Below are 21,828 nucleotides of genomic sequence, written 5' to 3' on the forward strand. Positions count from 1 at the left end.
GGGAGTGAGAGCGGCTAATTTTGTCTGATAACTCCCTTTCTTATTCTCTCACTTTGAGAAAGTGAGTGCTCACACTGATCATGTGCTCTACAGGAAGTGAAGGGAATCTAATGCATTAGATGTCAGTACACAGAGTTCACAGATCAGCTGGCTTGAATTCAGAAAGAAAGGTGCAGTTCAGACTATTTAAAGGTAATTTTTTGAATGTTAAAATTCTTTCTTCTTTCCTGGTTTAATATGCAGAGATATGTAAGTCTCCTGAAAGGTGTCACTGGGTGATTCTTATTTCTTAATTGTGCATCTTTGTTTCTTGTCCTCTAGTGTTAGCTGTTCCTTCTTAAGAAGCCAGGAAAGTGTGGGGGGATGAAGTGTAAGGAGGGAGGGACTGATCAAGATGTATTAGACATGCACTAATATCCTGAAACATTAAGTTTTTAAGTTGGCATAAAATGGAAATGTTCTGAGTGTGTGTTTTTGATCTTATTGTGATCCATTCAGCCATGCATATGTTTCTTTTTTTATAGCTCATAATTTTTAATCAAATGACAGACTTCATCACAATACATAACTATCTGTAGCTACTTCCATTACATTGAGGCTTTAACTGAGTAAAGTTGCTCATTCTTTTTATAGGATGCACAGATATTAAATTTCTGACAAATGCAGATAAGCCAAGCTTATAAATGCATGATATTGTATATCTAAAAATACTTTGTACTAGTTGCAAATAAATTTAGTCATCACAAAATAATTTACAGTATGAAAGATTATTATTAGAATATTAATTTTAAAGTTTACTATAAAAACTCCTCTGCAAACTTGCTTTCTTCTCAGGCTTTATAAAAACTCCTCTGCAAACTTGCTTTCTTCTCAGGCTTGATGCCGAACTTCGATTGATTTCTGGGTTATGGGCTAGAGGACGAAGGAATGGAAAACAAGTAAACATCCTCTGCAAACTTGCTTTCTTCTCAGGCTAGTGCTATCAAAACATTTCTCTGTGTATTTGAGCAGCCCATCTGGCACAACAAAATAAAATTGGTTTAATCAGTGGCATGATTCTGGAGGTGGGGCTGTTTTGTTTGTCTAGGCAATAGCTGACGGGGGTAGTGTTGAAGAAACCTGTCAGGAAACAGTCGTTAATTTTGCCTATATGGGTCAAGGTTTGGCCGGTGGATACTGGAACTAGGTAATCTGGTGGCAATGTTTTTCTGTGACCCGTCAGTTTCTTTTGAATAAGATTTTAGGTTCAATTATTATCCTTAAAGAGATTTTAAAAGCAAAATACAATGTCAGCCTCTCCCTCATCGGGTTTCTTTAGAGAGAACGTGGTTGTATCTGAGTGCATTATGCTCTGACTTTTCCCTTGTGAGGATGGAGCATTCAGCATGTAGGCTAGTCTCCGTTAAACAAAGATTAGAGCAACCTCCAAGAGACCCCTTAATGCTCAGTGAGTCCCGTAGGTGCATTTGGATTTAGTGGCACTAGCATGATAAAAATCCTTAATTGGCAGCACTAATCTGTGTGTTTTGAACAACAAGCACTTCAGTGAGCTGAGATGAGTGACGGGGTGACGTGGCATGACTCTCGGAGTCGGCCATTGTTGTGAAAGCAGGATTACACTCTGATTAAAGGCTGCGAATCTGCTAATATTCTGCATTGTATTAGCAAGTACAAATTGCCTATTAGGTTTGTTAGATATTGAAGTGATTGATCTCTCATTTATGAGGGTTGGTCTTTGTTTAAAAACCAGCACATTCGAGTTCATAAATTTTTGTCATGTTTTTCTGCTCACCAATAAGTTATAGCGCAAAATAAACATGAATGGACATCAGAAGGCATGTTGAAAGACAGTATAGCTTACCAAAACGTATCATGTCTAATGTAATCTTTCATTCAGTGTTTCAGCCATGGAAAGAAAACAGCTTGTGGTCAGTATGTCACCTAACGTGGTATTTACCTCAGCAAACTGTTCACAGTTCATTAGTTAGCTATAAAACAACACCGGAGAAAAGATCTTTTTAATCATAATTATATATGTATGTTTGAATAAATATGGCATGAAGACAGTGTTGCCAAGTCCGTGTTTTTTCCACAGAATTGGGCTACTTTAACATTGTTGCCACGGGTTTTTTATGTATATTTACCCTCTGAAATGTGATTGGGCTAGTTTTGAGTAGCAATTGGGAAGGTTTTTTTGTGAAAACCTGGCAACCCTGCATGAAGACAGGTATTTATGAAGACTGAGCAAATAAGTTGTAAACCTACATTTAAATTTTTAATGAATAACCATTCAGACATTTTTCAAATGATCTTTTGTGTTCCACACAGGAAAGAAACAACGTTAGAGTAACTAAATGATGATAGCATTGTAATTTTAAGGTGAACATCTCAAGTCTTTTTAATTGAATGTATATGTGCTTTGACATGTTCAACCGGCGTGACATCACTCTTCTGAGATTGGCTTCTTCTTTCAAGATTGTCAGTGAGAAAATGACTTTTTTGAGGCAGGTCTGAAAAGGCCAAACCAGACCAATCTAGATAGTGTCTGTCTGTGAGTTAATACACACTTGGCTTCAAAGAGAATCACAGACTACTAATCTGTGCCATTATCAGGAATCGTAATGTCTTATCTTTTCAGCTCTGCAATTAACCCTACGTTGATTAACACCAATAACTCTCCTAGAGGACACACAATCATTATATTAGATTCCTTCAATCCCTCGCAATCCCCTTTCATTTGCTCATGCCCATGTTAGAAGGAAAAATGGATGTTCTGCTCACTCTCCTTCCTCTTGAAACATAGAGCAGGTGGTGTGATTATGTCAGCTCTGATGTCTGCTGTCAGCTATAGCTTTAGTTCACACATTTCCCATATAATATAACAGTGTAAATAAATCCTACCTAAATCTGTCTGTTCCCTTGTCTAAATATTCACAGGTCTAAATGTTGCTAACAGGGTTTAATGGAATTCATCGAAATGTTAGACTGTTGTTATTCACAAGTTCTCTGGCTATCAGGGTGTGCACACACCAGTGCGTCATTGTGAGATCAGGAAAGGAATTAAGAGGCTGTTTTTTCTTCTCTGCTTGGCCAATTCAGCTTGCTTGTATCCATAAAGGGGTTAAACCAGTGTAAATATGTAAAAATTTGTCAAATGACATTAACGTCAAGGTGAAATGAATGCTTGGATTAATCCCTTTGTAAATACACATTATTATTTAAAGGTATAGTTCACCCAAAAATTGCATTTCTGTCATCATTTACACAATATGCACCCTCATGTCATTCCAAAGAAGAATTTTGGTGGCCAAACAGTTTTGGTGACCACCAAAAAAAAAAAAATTATCAAAATATCTTCTCGTATGTGCACAGATGAAACAAAGTCATATTTGGCATGAGGGGGAGTAAATGATGACAGAATTTTCAGGATTTTTTGGTGGACTATCCCTTTAAACATCAGCAAGTGTTTATTTGTGATATTAAGCAATTGCAGGCAAAGATTAAGGCAAAATGGTCATTCATTTGGGCCCATGATGAATACACCAACTTACATGAAATGATATATGCTATATAGCAAATCTCATTTGTCTGATTTTTTATTAACACTCAGCTATAAAGTTATAGTATAAGGTATAATAGATAGAAAAATGTCCAACTTTATTTGCATACATGTATACCATATACTCATGTAGGGTGATATATACTAAATAACATATCTCAACTGCTTGATTATTGCCCAGCTCTAATGTGCTAATGCGACTATAAAACATGAAGATACAGTATTAAGATATTATAAACACTAACATGACTTTCTGTAAAGCTGCTTTGAAACAATGTGTATTGTGAAAAGTGCTATACAAATAAATCTGACTTGACTAGGTTTCGGGATGGTGCCTGAATCTCCTCGCTGTATTAGAAAGTAGACCTAACAAGTTGTATTTAAACCATGTTCTATACAGCTCTGTGTTTGTGATTACGTCACCACTTTATTCACCAGAGGGGCCTCAAATGAGATGAGATGAGAGGTCAGGGGTCACGGCCACTGCACACTACAGAGCAAAAGTCAATTCCATTTCACCCGCAATTCTATTCACAGGAAAAGTAATTTAGCTGATCCAATCCTGAGCAAAGGAAGGTCCTATTTTGAGTTAATTTAGGGTGGAAACCCTGATGTAGACCAGAGCTGAATAGAACTTGTCACATTTTTATATTGAGGTGCTTCCTTGTGCTCTGGAAATGCAGTTTACTCTGTTAGTACCATATGTACTGTAAATTGCTGCTTAAATCACCTGCACATTCAACAAGCCATCCATATAAATTTTCACAAAAACATCAACATACAACTTTTGAAAGATTACATTTCCATTCACTATTTAGTTGAGATTTTTTTTTGCCTTGCAATAAAAATTTCATCGAATTGAATGTGCAGCCACGTAGCCGACAGACATTTTATGACTGTAAGCAAAGAGTGTGCTAACAAGTATAGGACGGCTTTTGCTATTTGAACTCAAAGCATTTCCATATGTTTATCTCTGAGAGACTAACAACCCTCAGGATGTATTATAACCGGAGGAACATTTGTTAATCTACTGACAGGAGCACTGGCATAAAAATCATACCATGATGTTCCAGGCTTGTTTTTCACTCTAGCTGAGGCTTAAAATGCTCTGCCTGGTGTTTGACAATATTAAAGAGGGCATGTTTTGAGCAAAAAAATCTTCAAAAGTGTGAAGCCTCTTTTAAATGGTCTCTTTTGAAAGCCTGAAAAGATATAAACATGCTTAGCATGCAATATTTGAACAATACATAGAAGCGTTTTTAAAAGGATCCTATTAACATTTATGTTTCTTGAGGCAGAGGAGAGCTAGATGAAGCAGGACTCAACAATTAAGAATTGTAAAAGAGTTTCAGGCAATTCACTTGATCAAATGTTCTTATGGTCCAATGATTTGCTGATCATGTACATGATTTTCTGCCTTGCAAATGTAAACATTTGGTTTTTGTGATATTTTAAACATTGTTTTGTAAATCACAAAGGTAAAAGGTTTTGGCAAAATTGTTACAGTGTTGTGTTTTTGTATTGTTTTTTGAGTTTATTTTGTTTTTTTTTTTTTGTTTTTTGTTTTAGGGTTTTTATTTTTAATAAAAAATTAATATATTTTTTGATTCTTATTAATACTGCCTAAATATTGCAAATATCTTACTAAAAATAAAATGCACAGTAATATTATATAATAGTGTTTAATGTTATATTTTTGTGTTGTGTCTGGTAAATACATTGGCAGGGCAAATACAAATTTTATTGTTGACCACTATGGAGAACAAACACAAATTTTATTGTTCCATAATGCATCTTAATACACACATACATCTACAAGCTGATATGCTGAGGTTGACCATCAGTGCAAACGTCCATGGCTCCAGTCACCACTGGCACTCACCAAAGGTGTGAGAGCTGTCTTTTTATAGAGACGTGTTAGTATGTTGATTCGTTCACACCTACACTGAAGGCTCCTGGAGTCCTGGCATACTGGCTATGGGCGGCCACTTGCCTTCAGTCCAGCATGCTGCTCAAATAGCAAAAAGTAGAAGGTGAATGCAATCTCATTCCAATGACGCCATAGTGCTTTATTAAACTTAATAAGACATTATTTTAAAGAGTTATAAGAGTTTTGGAGATGTTGGTCTTATTCAAGCAGATTAAGAGCTATATAATACATAGAAAATAACCAAAAATAGCCACTGGATTAATTTAATTTATTTAACTGTACTCTCTTCTTCTTTTACAGCTTTCTTTTGCAGCCACAACTCCTGTCCTGGCAGACAGGAAAAAGTATCCAAATTTTTTCAGGACCGTCCCATCAGATAATGCTGTGAACCCTGCTGTGGTGAAGTTTCTCAACTATTACAACTGGAGCAGAGTGGGAACCCTGACCCAGGATGTCCAGCGATTTTCTGAGGTATGTTGAGAAAAGTAACCTGCCCTCTTTATGGATGTATCTTGAATCACAATACTGTGACTCAGTCTTTAATCTAATGTTAAGAAAAAAAATGTCTATCTATCACACACTTTACATTTCTGCTTTTAATTCCTCCAAAAATTGGCTCATTCACTGTGATTGTAGGTGCCTCACTGCAACCTTGATTTTTTCTTGTTTTTTTTTTTTAAGAAACATGGGGACAAATCCATGGTATTCACCATTAAATACCACAGATACTGTTCATTGAGCTTTACTTGCATTAAAAAACAAAAATTCCTTTAACTGATTGCTTTTCTATTGTAGTATTGTAGCATGAGATATTATCTTGCTCCACATAACCAGCTTCACCTTCATACCACTTTTTGGAAGAGCACTTCTCAGAAATATGAGGCCTGTTGTTTTCTGTTTGAGTGTGGGTGTGTATCATTTTCCTTCTGTTGGTATTTCATATGAATAGAAACAGTAAGGTTCCCCTTTGTAATTCCTTTTCGATCTCATTTTAGTGACTGAGATAGAGGTAGATTGAATTGATTGGTTGAGACATTTATATATAACAAGATCAGGAATGGTGTCGTGGGTGTTTGTGTTTATTGTAAGCTTCTGGAAATTCCTTCCTCCAATGGGACACGTAGCAGAAAGCCTCCAGGGGCAGAGAGACGTTAGCGTCTCTTTCTCACACGATCGCTCCATAGTAACCGTTTGCTGTCAATGTATCCTCAGGTGATAGATGTAAAACCTGGATTATCATTACAGATCCACGTAGCCATGGATCAGTGGGACTGCTAGTGCTAGCAAATCCTGCTGCTTTGAGATCAAAAACTGAATTGAATTTTGTTGTCAGTTCACACCAATATATTAGATAGGCTAATCTCGCTGAAATGCTAGCTTATAAAAAATTACTTAGCTTAAAGAAAATGACAATTTGTATGTCAAAACTGACATGTTGTGGTTGGGACAGAAAACTAGAAGGTGAATTATGAAAAGAGGATGTTCAAGATGAAGGCTGATTTTGAGTTTTGCTAATTTTTAAAATATTTTCATGAATATCTGATAAAAATAAAGCAAGGACACGACTGTAAATTATTAACTGAATTGTTTTTTTTTTAATATTTGGTACGGAAATGGAAATATGCAAGACAAATGCCTTTCAGGTGGGTCAAAAATATAGGGATTTAAAGCACTTTATTGGAAATTTAATGTCTGCTGAAGAATATATATTTTTTATAAATGCACTTCTTCTATCCTCTTTGACTCCCAGTGCTTCCAGAGGCTTAAAGAACTGTATGTTGTGTGATATTATTTACACTTTTATTTGATAAAATACTGAAATGCACTAAGAGTGACAGGCAATATGTATTATATTATGTATACATGCTGTCAATAAATTGCATTGTCACATTTTTATTTCATTTTAGGGGAAGCCCAGTTTCCCATTCACTCTTAAAGCAATTGCTGTATCTGTGATACCTTATAAGCTATTTTTTTTATTAATCTCTTCATTTTGTCAGCACATTGTGGTAAAGTTTAAAAGATACATATTTATGATTTTCAAAAGTTCAATATATATACTAAATCTCTATAAAGCATGTTAATGTTTAAGGACTGATGTCGCGTGAGTGGTAATGCCATAATCTTTATTTATTTTTTTTTTATTTATTTTTTTAAAAGAAAGAAATATAACGGCTAATTTGTAATATAACATTTTAGTGATAATATGATTTTTTTTTTTTATTATTTTTAAAGTTAATGGCAGGTAAAGTTTTGCTGTATGTCTAAAGATTCAGTAAATAAATAAGTAAAGCAAACATTCACACAGATCCTCTGTATCTGAATGGCTGAACAGAGTTGTGCTCCTGGAGCTCCAGTGAGAGTTGTGGAAGGTGTAAATCCCTTTATCTTTGCCTCTGGATGGAGTTGCTGAACAGACACAGAGGAAGAGCTTGATCCCGTCATCAGCCTGCCTGAGGAGGGCACTGGAAGCCTGATTAGCATGCCGGTGTCACACTTCTCACCCTTAGTGGTGCCGTACCACAGGATAGCTGCCCGCGCTTTTTGATGTGACATTTCAGGAGGAGGTGCATCTGTTGTGTCACACAAATTAGGAGGTGCGGATCTAGAACCTCACTTGCTAGCCTTTTCTTGGAGACTTGGGTTGACTGAGGGTTGCTGGTTTCACTGAGAATTAAGAATATTTTTCTCAGAAGTGCCTCAGTCTAATTGCATATATGGGAATCCTTCCTTTAATACTTAAAATAAACAAAGCGGTTTTAATCTGTGTGTGTGTGTTGTGTGCATGAATGCTCTGGGCTTCTATCTCAGCCCTCATTCTGCTTGTTCCAGTGAAGTAATTTAGCACCTGTCCTGTCTGCTGCTTGATATCTGACACATTGCAGGAGGCTGTCGGTGTTTTGCCTGAGTGTCTATCAATAAGTGGATTAAGGGCTGTTCACACTCCAGCATGAATCACACTCCAGTATGCTGTTTTACAGATTAAGACCCAATCCCCTTTTTTATGTGGTAAAAGATTAGATGACTTGGAATTAAACCCATTTGTCAGGCCTCACACTTTGAGTAGGATTGTGTGTGTTTGTGTGTTTGTATATGTCTAAACATAAATTGCTATGCATTTACAGTAGGTGTCTGTGAGGTGTTGAGAGCACCGTTTTTTACAGTAGGTGTCTAGCGTCTGTGAGGTGTTGAGGGCACCGTTTTCAATGTTACTGACATGAGGTCAGGTCTGTCTATCTATCTGTCTGTCCCTTCGTCTGTCCGTCCAGTTGTCTGTACGTCTGTCCTTCTGTCTGGAGTAGTAATAACAGCTAAAGGCTCCTTTATCTTATATCTAAAAATATGAAATAATGAAAAATGCTGTTTTATATATGCATTTATAATATGCATATTATATTATAATAATATTTGTTGGCATATACCTGTAATTTTCAGATAGATAGATAGATCTTCATCTCTTTCACCCTCCTCTCTCCCTCTAAATGTGTGAAAACGAAATGAGAAAAGGAGTGTTTAAAGCAGGTCACCATATGTTTTCTCTACTGTACATGCACTGTCCTCTTTTACACCAAGGTGCTCCATTAGTGACCTATTGGACGCTCTCCAGCAGCTTCAGTAATGGGGCTCTATTCAGGTGTACGTGTGTCTGTGTATAATGAAGTTTCTGCTTGTTTGATCACTGATTAAACATTCAGGCAACACAAGCACAATCGGCTGGCTCAGCCAAGCTAATTGCATTCCCTAAGGAGATGATCCAAGCACAAGTCATCCAATCCTCCTTTCACGGATTGGACCTCATGGGCAGTTCTATCTGTGCGCATCAGCTTGTGTGCGTGCGGTCGTTGGCCATTGTGTTGTGCTTTGTGCCTGTTTGCATCTGTTTCAGTTTAAAGGCTCATTAAAACCTGTGCTATAAATAGATGCATATGTCCCCTCGGCTGCAGCGGTGCATTAAACACTTCGGATTTCTCTCACTCTTTGCCTGCGTTGTGTCTGTCCTATCCCGTTGCTTTCTCTGCTCCTGGAGGATGTGGGAATCCCGTTGCTACTGCCCAATCCGGTATAGACTTGTCCACAGTTACATGAGGCTGACTGTGTCTTTCTCTCGCATCTGTCCCCCAGAACACAGGTGCATGAGGCTGCTGGGAATATTTTAATACAAAAATAACACATGGACAAAGACTAGTGCACATAGGACATTTGCATTTAGGCATCAAGGGCCTCTTTTCCTGTCTTTACTTGTTTCAAGTATCCAAGTACTTTATAGAACAAGCAGACAATTATAAATAATTTGCTTCTATTTGTTCTTTGTGTCTGTACTTGTATGTATGTATGTATATATATATATATTCTTTACTTGTTTTGTGTGTGTGTGTGTGTGTGTGCGCGTGCGTGATTACAATACTTTTTTATAAAATACAGCTTTACTGTATATTTATTAATATTAGAATAAAATTATTGCATAAAATAATTACACTTACTTTTCTTTACCAGTATTTAATTTTGTGTTTACAAATATTTTTTAAACATATTTAATTAATATCTTAATAATATTATCTTTTTCCACAGTCATTCAGAGAAACCTCTTCTTATTCTCGCAATTATGACAATCAGAAGCAACAGCATAGCAACCACTCAGAGCATCCTAGCAACCACCTAGAACACCCTAGCAACCACAAAACAATTTAGAAACTTTATCAATACACTAAAAAGCACTCTAAATATTTTAGCAACCCCATAGCTGTCACATGTTGGTGCTGTAAGGAGCACAAAATGACAGAGAATTCCAAATAACAGTCCTTTAAGAAATCCACAGAAGAAACACTGGAGAAACTCAGGGAAAATGCAGCACAACCAACATCTAACATCAAACAATAACCGGCAAAGGACTGAACAGAACAGGGAGAACTTGTACAGAAACTAAACGAGGGAACTAATGAGATGGTCAATGAACACAGGTGAACAGAATAAACTAATCAAGGGAACTAAGGAAAACTAGGTCACAGGAACACGTGGGATAAATAAAAATGAACTCAAAGTCCAAGAACAGAACAAAACCGAGAAAGTACTCCCCCCTCCAGCCAGGCGTGACCTCGCACCATAACACAAACAAACAAAGGAAGGGACAAAGTATTGCAGGCACGAAGGCAGATGACCAGGGTGGCGACGACGGAGGGGGGAGCCATGGCGGGATCAGGAGGAACCATGGCGGACCAGATGGAGGGAGGAGGGACTTGGAGCAGGATGAGCCAGGCGGGACCCAGACCGCAGCCAACATGACGGCCCACGGTGGAGCCGATGGAGGGAGGGGCCATGGTGAAGGAAGGGCTGACGATTCCAGGGGGCCGACCAACAGCGGCGTGCCAAGGCGGAGCAGATGGCTCAAGCAACCAAGGCACAGGTGGGGAACTGGAAGGCCGCGGTGGAGCCGGAGCGGCAGAGAACCAAGGTGGAGCTGGAGGTAGGGAGGAGCCCAATGGAGTCAGAGGGATGGAGGGATGAGGTTCAGCCGGAGGAGTGTAGTCCTGAGGTGAGGGCAGGTTGACAACTGACCAAGGCGGAGCAGGAGGGACGAGGGAGTCCGGTGGAGCTGGTGGACTGATGGGCCATGGCAGAGTCCAAGCCTTGGAGGCTGGAGGCGGAGACAAGTGGTCCTCCAGCCACGAAGCCGTTGGAAACTGGCAGACCCGCAGCAAAACCATACAACTGATAGTAGGCTGAGGGTGAGCAGAGGGTCTGACAGCGGACAGCGGAGGCGATGGTGAAGACTGGTAAAGAGGTGGAGCTGAAGGGACGGTGGGTGGGTTTTTTGAACAGTAAAAGGGTTCAGGGATGGTGTGTGCTGCCCACACACCAGATGGCCACTCCCAGCACTGGAAGCGCTAGAGATAGGGAAACGACCTCCATGGTCATGACAGGACAGATAGACTGTTCAGGGCAGATAGAAAGTTCAGACAGTTCAGGGCAGAAAAAAACTGTTTGAGCATGACCTCCATGGTCGTGATGGGACAGACAGAGATCTCAGACTATGGTGGAATATTGGGTAATTCTGAATAAAAGTCAATTAAATTCAGCTCTTGCTCACTCTCAGCAGTGGTACAGTGAGCAGGGCATTCCTCCTTGCCCTCGTACTCCACTGCCATATCTGCCATCGTGTGCGTAGTTGCCGGCTCTCGCACCTGGTCAGATGCTTGATGAGGCCCTGGCTCCAGGGCGATCCTCAGCTCAGTTGCTCCTGATGGAGATAGCTCATCAATCATGGCGGGCTCGGGCTCTCCGTCCGCAGTGGGCTCAGGCAAGTGCTCCGCACTGTGGGTTGATGTTCTGCTGGGCTCTGGGTCTGGAGTGGGGCTGGCGAGACCAATGGTGAATGGCCAGTCATTGTTCACCAGCACCCACTCCACAAAAGCGGCGAAATCCTCTTGAGGTCCACATCTGGACAACCGCACTATGCAAGCGGTGTTCAGGCTTGTCTGAAAGAATGTGCAGAGGCAGTTGTCAGGGTAGCTGGTATCGTTGGCGATCTTAACAAAGATTGCGTGTGGACCTCAAGAGGTAGATCCCCCGCTCAGGACGATCCATACTAAAAAATGACCAAAAGAAACACTTTCAAAAACAGTAAAGAAATGGGGATACAAAGGCCACATGTAACACTTTTATGTGGCTGTTTATTCTGTCACGTGTTGGTGCTGTAAGGAGCACAAGATGACAGAGAATAGCATGACAGTTCTTTAATAAATCCAAAGAAGAAACACTGGCAAAAATCAGGGAAACTCAGGGAAAATGCAGCACAACCAACACCTAACATCAAACAAGAACCGGCAAAGGACTGAACAGAACAAGGAGAACTTATACAGAAACTAAACAAGGGAACTAATGAGATGATTAATGAACACAGGTGAACAGATTAAACTAATCAAGAGAACTAAGGAAAACTAGGTCACAGGAACACAAAAAAATTATAACAAACTCAAAGATCAAGAACAAAACAGAAGCATGAGAATAGCAATATCCTGACAAATAATTATAGCATGTGTCTAAAAATCTAGTTAATTAACACAATTCAAAATCATAAAAAGTAAACCTTTAAAAACAGCTCAATTAAAAGTGCCCATAAACACATTAAATTTGTCACTGGCGGGTCACATTATGAGGGCACTGACCTCTGTCAGACCTCATTGTGCCATCAGCATCAGAGAGAAGATCCGGTTGACACTCACACACCTTCCTATATATCTTCAAATGCAGCCAATCACAGACTCATGGCGCTTTGCCTCACGGGGGCCTGAGCAGCACTGAAAATGTTGCTGATGATAGACTGCTGTGGGTTTAGAAAAAGAGGGAAAAATAAGGAAGTGACACAACAAGCCGTGATCCAAGCTAGTCCTGTTAATTCATCATCTACACACCTGGCAGCTCAAAAGAGACTATATTACTGCTTGTTGTCACGATGACTGCTGGATATCTGTGATGAAAGAAAAGGATCACTTTTGAAAAGTGGTGAGTTCAGCTAATGCTGAGGCTAAAGCTAATGCCAATTAATTACATTTACTAAAAAATAGCATTATTAGTTTTAATTTAATATTATTTGTTTTCTATTGTAGTATTTATTATTATTTTGAATTTATATATAAATATTTTGTAGATTTTCAGTTTTCATTTTAATTTTAATTTGTTTTGATAATTCTGTTGTGCTTTTTTGTCAGTTTTTTGTCATTCTTTTTTTTTAATGTTCCATTTGCTTTATTTTGATTTCAGTTTTAATTTGAGTGATTTTAGTACTTTAGCTTAAACTTATTATATTTCAGTTAGTTGCAAAGACAGCATTTCTGATTTTACAAGTTTTATTTTATTTCAGAACAATAATAACACTGCACTGGAAAAAAATGGTGTAGAAACAATTTGGACTCAGAAATTGCTAGTAAATTTCATAATTAAAAAAAATGGCAAGTAACAGGTTGAATTAAATGTGAAATATTGAGATATCTGAGATGGTATCCAATAATATATATATATGTATACAATTTTAGAATATAATTTCAGTCTTTACAGTGCAGTTGTCCTAAAATGTATTTGGTCGCTAACGCTTTATGGTGCCACTGTACGTACAACCCCTTGGCCTCTTTATTCAAATAAATTTCAAATAAATATAATACATATATAAATAGGTTATGTTGAAAACTGGACAATGGTCCCCTTTTAAAACATTAAAGTGTGGGCATTTAGCCAGTATGCCTAGGTGGCTTTGCGTATCCGGGTGAGATGGAGAATACTGTCAGTGTTTATGGTAAATTAGCCCGCAGAGCTTCTTGACACCCAGTGTTGTGCTCTTGTGTCTCTCTGCCTGATTCATGCGGCTTCCTGTTTACCTTTTTTCTCTGGGTTAATTTGACAGGTCAGTGCATAAATGCATTATGCCTTTCACATCACATCATGCTCATTTCTCCTCAGCTTTAGGACAGCTCTCAAATCCCATAATCCTTTGGAGGTCCTTTACTGCACAGCACCCACCCGTCCCTCTCTGTCTCTTTCTCTTTCTGTCTCTCTTTCCTCTTGCTTAAATCTTCCCATCAGGTGGTCTGTTGTGCTCACACACAAGCATACACTTGTATGCTCATGAGATCCACACGTACAGCCGCACACACACACACACACACACACACACTTGCTCAAGTGCAACAGGGGTTTGCCAGCATTAAGATACAAATATGCTCCCCGCATCAGTAATCAAGACAATGTGGATCAGACAGGTTTTTCAGGTAATGTCTGGCAGAATGAGTTCAGGTTTCTGTCACAATCTGACATTGCCCTGTTTATTCCTGGCTTTAACATCCGTCTAGGTTGATCGGATCATAAGTGGTTAGCTTAAAGAGATTGCCATCTTTCAAAGCATGTTTAAACATCTAAATATGTATTTATTAACCATATTATTTTTAAATATTATTACAAGTTAAAAGAAGTTTTTAATTTGAATAAAATGTAATGAATATATACATGATCCATCAGAAATCAATCTAATATGCTGATTTGGTGCTCAAGAAACATCTCTGCTCATTATTCATGTTGAAAGCAGTTGTGCTGCTTAATATTTTTTGGAAACTGTTAGAACATTTCACATTCCACAGTTTGGAAACTGTGATAAAAAATTTTCAGGATTTTTTTAAAAGTTCAATTGAAAGTTCAAAAGGACTGGATTTGTTTGAAATAGAAATCTTTTTTAACATAAATGTCTTTACTGTCCCTTTTGAGCAATTCAATGAATCACTGCTGAATATAAGTATTAATTTATAATAAAGTATTGGTTTGATTGATGCTTTCCTCACTTTTGTAATTTGGAAAGTATTGGTTTGTTTTTTTTGTAATTTGGATTAAAAAAAAAAAAGAATGTTATTTTATTATGTAATTATTTTTTTATTTTTTTTGGTAGGTGTTCAGGAGAGAGTGGGGGTTCAATTTCTGCTGAAGTCAAGTGGAAATGAGATACTAATTCTCTCTGCTTGTGGTGCATCAGTCACATTGTCAGGAAAATGAGTGAGAAAACATAAATACACAGTTCGACCAATTCATACATCATCAATAGCAGTTCACTTCCACGATTTAGTACAAAACCTTGACATCAAACAAATCTGGGTACTTTTATCTTTAAAGACATCTTTAAAACACAGTAGTTATGGTGTGAGATGCTAAGAAAACCCATGATGCAACAGACAAAGATGTCCATCTTAATGAGTATAACTGCATTTGAAAGACTTTAAGTTTAAAGTTTAAAGATGAAGCTTCACTGATAGTGTTTTACCATGTACCATACTGTAATTGTGATCTTTAACAGCACAGCTTATTTTGATTTTGGCACATGTTCAAGTGAATTTCTGGGTGATATGTGTGAACCAAATGTCTTGTCAATGGGTTGGAATTTCTGGAGTGATAGATTTGAGAGTATGAAAAGATCCCTTTGTATTACACAATACACCAGAGCTCAATATAGTATATGCTTTGATTCTCATGCCATAAATCTTTGTCGAGAGCGGTAGAGGTGAGAGAGATAGAGAGGTGTTGAGACTTTATTTGCAAGGAACTGGTCCATTTTTCAAAAGCATCCATGGACAAGAATGGATTAAATCTGTGGGGAGCAGAGCTGGTTGGAGTCGTGTTTTATACAAAGCCCAGTGGGACCTCTGGAGGAAAGAGTTCCACGGATGCTCCAGGCTGATTGGGATGCAGGGGGAACGTCAGATCGGCAGGAGATTAGAGTGAATTGAGACATGTATCAGAGCAAGGGAGTGCTGCCTTTGATTGGGTACTTTTCTGGGTGGTTTGCCATCCACAAACTCTGCTTTCATTCAGTTCCCTTTCCTTTCTAGCTCCCTCTCTCACTCATTCTCTCTCTCTCTGACAGGTGCGGAATGATTTGACCAATGAGCTGGAGAAGGCAGACATCCAGATTGCAGACACTGAGAGTTTCTCTAATGATCCCTGTGTGAATGTGAAGAAACTAAAGGTAAGGGAGCTCACAAGGGAGCTTACAGTGCACAATTTATCACTTAAATATAAACATAATATGCATGTCTATATTTGAAGAGTTCTAATGCAAAAGCCTCTAAGTGCCGCCTGAAATTTTCATTTAAAATGAGCATTTTTATCAGGTTCCTATGTTTAGATTCAGGCAACGCATAGGTCCTTTTCTATGCAATTAAAGTGAAATAACTGAACATAAATAAAGGAGCCGGATAAGAATGCTCATATTAGAAGAAAATTTCAAACGGCACTTAAAGGCTTTTGCATCTTAACTCTTAATATATATATATATATGTCATATATGTATATATATATATATATATATATATATATATATATATATATATATAGTTGAATTTTATATTTAACTTATTTTAATGGGACCAAAATTGGACCAAAATATGACAAATATCTAAATCTCATTTGTGTTTTTGTTATGTAATTTTTCAAGTAGAAAATGTAGTCTATTCCTTGTTTTCAGTTCAGTCGCATTATGCTTTGACAGTTCCTTTTCAGTTATATATGCAAGTACAAATATATAATATATCATAGGTAAAGATTTTACCACATTCGTACATTTGTGTGAACAGTGAGAAGCTGACTCTGTAATCATGTGATATGCTAATGATATGCTAATGAGTTGTGATGACGTTGTTTAACCATTGCAGCTTTAGCTTTGGATGACTCTTAAAGAGAATACTAAAAAGTTTTCTTAGTCATCACCATAAACACATAAAGTGGCAAGAATTCCATGAGCAATTAATTTGAGTATGTTTGTGATCTGAATAGCCATTGTTCCATTGTTGTCTGCTGCTTCTCTTACTTTGCAATTTCCACCTAAAGGTTTGTTCCCACCTTTTTTTTTGGAGTCATTTTTTTACACTGTGAAACTATTATGACTTCTATTACCTGCCTGACTTAGTACCTCCATTATGGCAATTCCCCAAATAGCAAAGCACAGTTTCTTCAAATTCTGCTTGGTCAGATTTTTCACCAGTTGACAGCAACTCTTAGAGTCTGTAAATTCAACATTATATTTCACATTAACATGGCTGTGCACAGAGTCCAGGGCAACAGTCACCAGTTTTGCATTCTATAAACCCATATAAACAAAATGTTTAAATTTTTGAAACTCACATCCACTGTATAGTTGGGTTACTATTCGCTGTGTAAATGTGGGAAAGTCTCACAACCATGTTCTTCATAAAAGCAAAGCAAGTGGTGACAGAGGTCCTGGGGCACCCTGGTGTGGACCCAGCCTCCATTTTGCCTGGCTGGAAGAAGCTTGTGTCTGCCAGGACTCCAGGACAGCTGGAGACACTTACACAGCTGGAGGGATTCAGGTTAAGTGCCCACGCCGTCGGGAGCGGCGGCAGGGTTTGTAACGGCTGCTGATTGTGAAGCAAGAAGCGCCTGACCCAAGCAGTTGGTCCTGAAAAGGGAAGCGGGAGTATTTCACACAATAGCTCCAATATCTCAGCATGTTCTTTGGCACTGCTGAAGTGCAGAGGGTGGTATTGTGGCAAATGAGACTCTCTGAGAAACATCTCAACAAAAACGTTTACCACAGGCCACACATACATTTTTAAACAGTGTTTAAATGCAGCCCCACGGCGAATGCCGTTTATGTCATTGTTCACGAGTTTAGAGCAGGTCTGGGATCAGATTTAATGCATCCGCTGTGATCTTACCTATAAATGCTACTGTTTTCAGAGTTGTCGACAAAACGCTATCCCACCCACTGGAGTCATAATTTTCACTCCTGCTTGAACATGATAGTTTTCATCTTGAGCAGCTCATTAGCTGTGCATGTTAAATGCTCTTCCTGTAGCCTCATGCTTGAGGATGACATTCCAAGAGGTAAAAGTAAAAACTAGATTCAGAGATGATTTCTTTAAGTTGCTGGTGGGCATTTCAATATCCTGGCAGCTGTGACATATCTTTTGATGGATTGGGCCATGGCACCCCTTAAACAAGACTGACTTTCACCGAAAATTTTAATTGCCACTTGCTGGAATCAAGGGCAATATAGTAAAGAGGGCGGGGAGGGATATTATTACATCCTGATATGCAGAATGAGAAAAAGGATACTTAATAACCTCTAAAAAATATGCAGGTCTCGTTGTGTTAGCATGGCCTTTAGCATATGACAGATGCGTTCTGAGCTTTTATTTCTTTTTCGTGGGTTCAGTTTTGGCTTCATGGCCCTGTGTATAGAAATCTTGTTCCAGTGATGGATTGATTCTCAGTGACGCAGAACTGGACGAGGTGGAAACACAATGCTGAAGTGGGCTGAATTATTTACAGACTCAAACATGCAGTGTGAATGCTGGTTACTGATGCAGATCTCTGTTTTTCTCTGGATATGAAGCAATTCACTCTGCTGATACTGTTTCTCTGTAATACACTTGGTGTTAATATGTCTTACCTACAAAAGCAACACAACCTAGCTGCGTTTTTGGAAGATGCTTACATATTTTTTCATAAGAAAAGATCCACCTTTTCTCTCAGCCACCTTTCAACAAATGTTTTATGTAAATAGCCATTAACTACCTGTTTCATTTTTGTTCTCTACCCCTGCCTATAGGATAATGATGTTCGGATCATCATCGGTCAGTTTGATGAGAATCTGGCCTCTAAAGTCTTCTGCTGTGTAAGTTTGCCAGCTTCATGCACAATCATGTCTCTGTAACTCTGTAAACATGCAACCATCAGCTCTCCCATCAGCTTCAGACTTCCTGCAGAAGGCCTGTAGATTTCTTTAACATACAGTGCATGTGGCAAAAATATTTAGCTGTGTGAACACTGAAAAGACTGCAGTTAATGTATTTTTTTTTTCTTTGGTTAAAATTAGATGTCTGTTGAGTCTCTGATCTTGTGCGTGTGCTCCAGGCCTACAACCTGAACATGTATGGCAGTAAGTACCAGTGGATCATCCCAGGATGGTACCAGGGGAACTGGTGGGAACAGGCGAACTCCACAAACTGCACCACTAAGAAGCTGCTGACAGCCATGGAGGGCTACATCAGTGTGGACTTTGAGCCTCTCAGTGCCAAACAGATTAAAGGAATATCAGGAAGAGTGAGTGTCTGCAATGCAGTGGGATCTCAGGAGTTACGAAAGACATTTCTGATTTCTGACAGAAACAAATTTCACCATGTGAAAAGGAAAAAATGATGCATTGCAGTTTCACCTACTTTCAGTGGATTCTTACTCTGAGCTTTTCTCGGCTTTCCCTGTTGAAATGGCCTGCTTGGACCAGCATGTCTAGGCTGGTTTATGTTGGTTAGCACTGATTTGGGACTAGTCTAGAAGTTTTACCAAACTTATTGATATTTATGATCATAATTATGACATTTAAAAAAAAAAAAAACATTTTCATAAACTTGATAAACATTTTTGATAATTCAAGATTTATTTTTCATTTTTACTTGATAATTACACTGCTTCTTTATTAAATTCAATTTTAAAATTCTATTAACATTATATAGTATAGATGTTTTATATAGTGTATAATAAATGCACTACCATTTTAATTATTGATAATAATAAGAAAGCTTTCTTGAGCAGCAAATCTGCATATTAGAATGTTTCCTGAAGGATCTTGTGACACTGAAGACAGGAGTAATTATGCTGGAAATCCAGCTTTGCATCACAGAAATAAATTACAGTTAAAAATATATATAAACAGAACACTGTTATTTTAAATTGTAATAGTACTTCACAGTATTACTGTTTTTTATTGTATTGTTGATTAAATTAATGCAACCTTGGTGAGAATAATTACCAATAAAAGTCATTTAAAATGTTTGAAATCGGCATGGACACAAATATTAGATTTCTATGTTTCAAAGTCGATTTTTAAAAGATTTTTCATTTTTATTTTCTTGGGGGTCCTTTTTTTGTCAGTCACCCAAAATTTAAAACAGTGCTGCTTTATCTGTCTGTCTTCAGACGCCACAGGAGTACGAGAGGGAGTACAACCGCGAGCGAGAGCAGAAAGGAGTGGAGGCCAGCAAGTTCCACGGCTTTGCCTATGATGGCATCTGGGTGATTGCGAAGACCCTCACACGCGTCATGGAGCTCCTCAGACATAAGGACAGGCACGACATGTACCACAACTTCACAGTGGATGACCGCGAGGTGGGCAAAATGGTCCTGGACGTGATGAATGAAACCAACTTCTTTGGAGTGACGGTAAGTTAGTATTGATGGATGATCTACAGCTCTTCTTGGGGCCAAATACAGTGTCTGGTCAACCTGTTTACAATTCTTTAACGTGTTTCACTGAAAAAGCTACTAGGGCTTTCACGATTTCATTTTAGATTGAGCCATCAAGTGACGTTTCCTACAGCTGAAATGTTGTAAAGGCCATTTTGTGATCTCAAAGTCAAAAGAGGGCCACTTTTATTGCTGCAAACTGCCTGCGAGAGGCTGAGGGAGGGAAAATATTTGAGAATGCAACTTGTGATTGGAGGCTAGAAATGTTAAACATACGATGTAGCTGACCAAATAAGAGCCAGATAAGAGTTAGGGAGATAGTTGGTATGCAGGGAGTGTCCCATCTGCAGACATCACTGAATGTGTGTTTTGTTTATGAGAACACACTGCTGCAGGCTTCCGAAAGAGAGAATCACAGAGCGCAAAAGGGAACCTGGTAAAGCTGAAGCGAACTATCTCTAACGAAAACGGAAAGATTTTTTCGATGTTGCTGTAAATGCTTTTGGTTTGGGAAATGAATAGGGGTTAATGGGCATTTTGGGTTTTGGTAGAGTATGTCCTCCAGCACTCCATCTTCAGCTTTTATCCAGACGTTACTGTATCTCTCATGTGTAGCAGATTATGTTTTCTGTTTGCCCAGGCTGCTAACAAACAATGCATGTGCCGTGAGACCTCAGCGTAGAAGCTTAATGGAGAGGAAGCAAAACCAAACATAAATAAAAAAAAGGAAAAAAACTGCTGGAAGACCAGTGGAAATATGAGCAGAAGGGCAAACAAGAGCATGAGGTCATTCTTTTCCCTCTCTATAGAAAGGAAGAAGGTATATCAGTACGGTAATGGTTACTGGCCAACAATGTTAATGTTATGTGCGATTAAACAGACTAACCCTACTCAAAATAAATATCCATTTTTCTCACTGTACGTTATGTGTGTTGCCTAAATTCACTTCTAGCCTTTGAAGTGCTTGTTTTTATTTTTTAGTGTTTTATTTTTAACTTATTTAGACAAATGGAGTTTTGATATTGGTCATTTATCGGTTATCCTCCATATCATTGCAATAATTACCATCATTAATATCACTACATACACTATAAGTGATGTTTTAATGGCTGATAAGATTCCCAATATTCATGATTTCGATTTAAAATAGGACTTCTTCCTGTCAAAACTGAATGATTGCAGAGAATCGTCTGGAACATAGTCCCTTAAAACTAGATTGCAATCTGACTACAACAGATTTAGTGGTCCCACAAGGATCTGGTTTGTCTCGTACCGGTGGCTGGGTCTTTGTCCAACAGAACGGGCTGTTCTAGCTTCTCCATCAGACTTTGAGTCCTCTGAGAAGAGCTATCGATCGTGTGCCAGCGTGCCACAGGAAGTAAAACATTATCTTAGAGAAGTCTCTGTGGATCATTTTAAGTGAAGAGTGGTGCTGTGCTGCATTCATTAGGTTAAGAGAAGGTTAGCACAACTTTCTGATGGTACGTTCTAAAAGCAAATATACTTTTCCATTCAAAAGTTTGGGGTCTGTAGTATATATAGAAATAGAAGAAATTAATACTTTCTTAAAAAGCAATAATTTTAATCTAATTCTAATTACTGA

At 38.3% G+C, this 21,828-nt stretch overlaps 1 protein-coding gene across 1 annotated transcript in view; it reads left to right on the forward strand.

Annotated features, from left to right (window-relative positions):
- Nucleotides 1-21,828, forward strand: part of LOC109112229 (gamma-aminobutyric acid type B receptor subunit 2-like) — a 185,862-nt gene that overhangs the window by 96,773 nt on the left and 67,261 nt on the right. Inside the window, exons 3-7 of the mRNA XM_042776923.1 lie at nt 5,790-5,960; nt 15,886-15,987; nt 18,592-18,657; nt 18,897-19,085; nt 19,959-20,201. Coding sequence (XP_042632857.1) covers nt 5,790-5,960; nt 15,886-15,987; nt 18,592-18,657; nt 18,897-19,085; nt 19,959-20,201 — 771 coding nt within the window. The remainder of the gene's footprint in view (nt 1-5,789; nt 5,961-15,885; nt 15,988-18,591; nt 18,658-18,896; nt 19,086-19,958; nt 20,202-21,828) is intronic.

This window comes from Cyprinus carpio, chromosome A19, assembly GCF_018340385.1.
Source record: "Cyprinus carpio isolate SPL01 chromosome A19, ASM1834038v1, whole genome shotgun sequence".
NCBI lineage: Eukaryota > Metazoa > Chordata > Actinopteri > Cypriniformes > Cyprinidae > Cyprinus > Cyprinus carpio.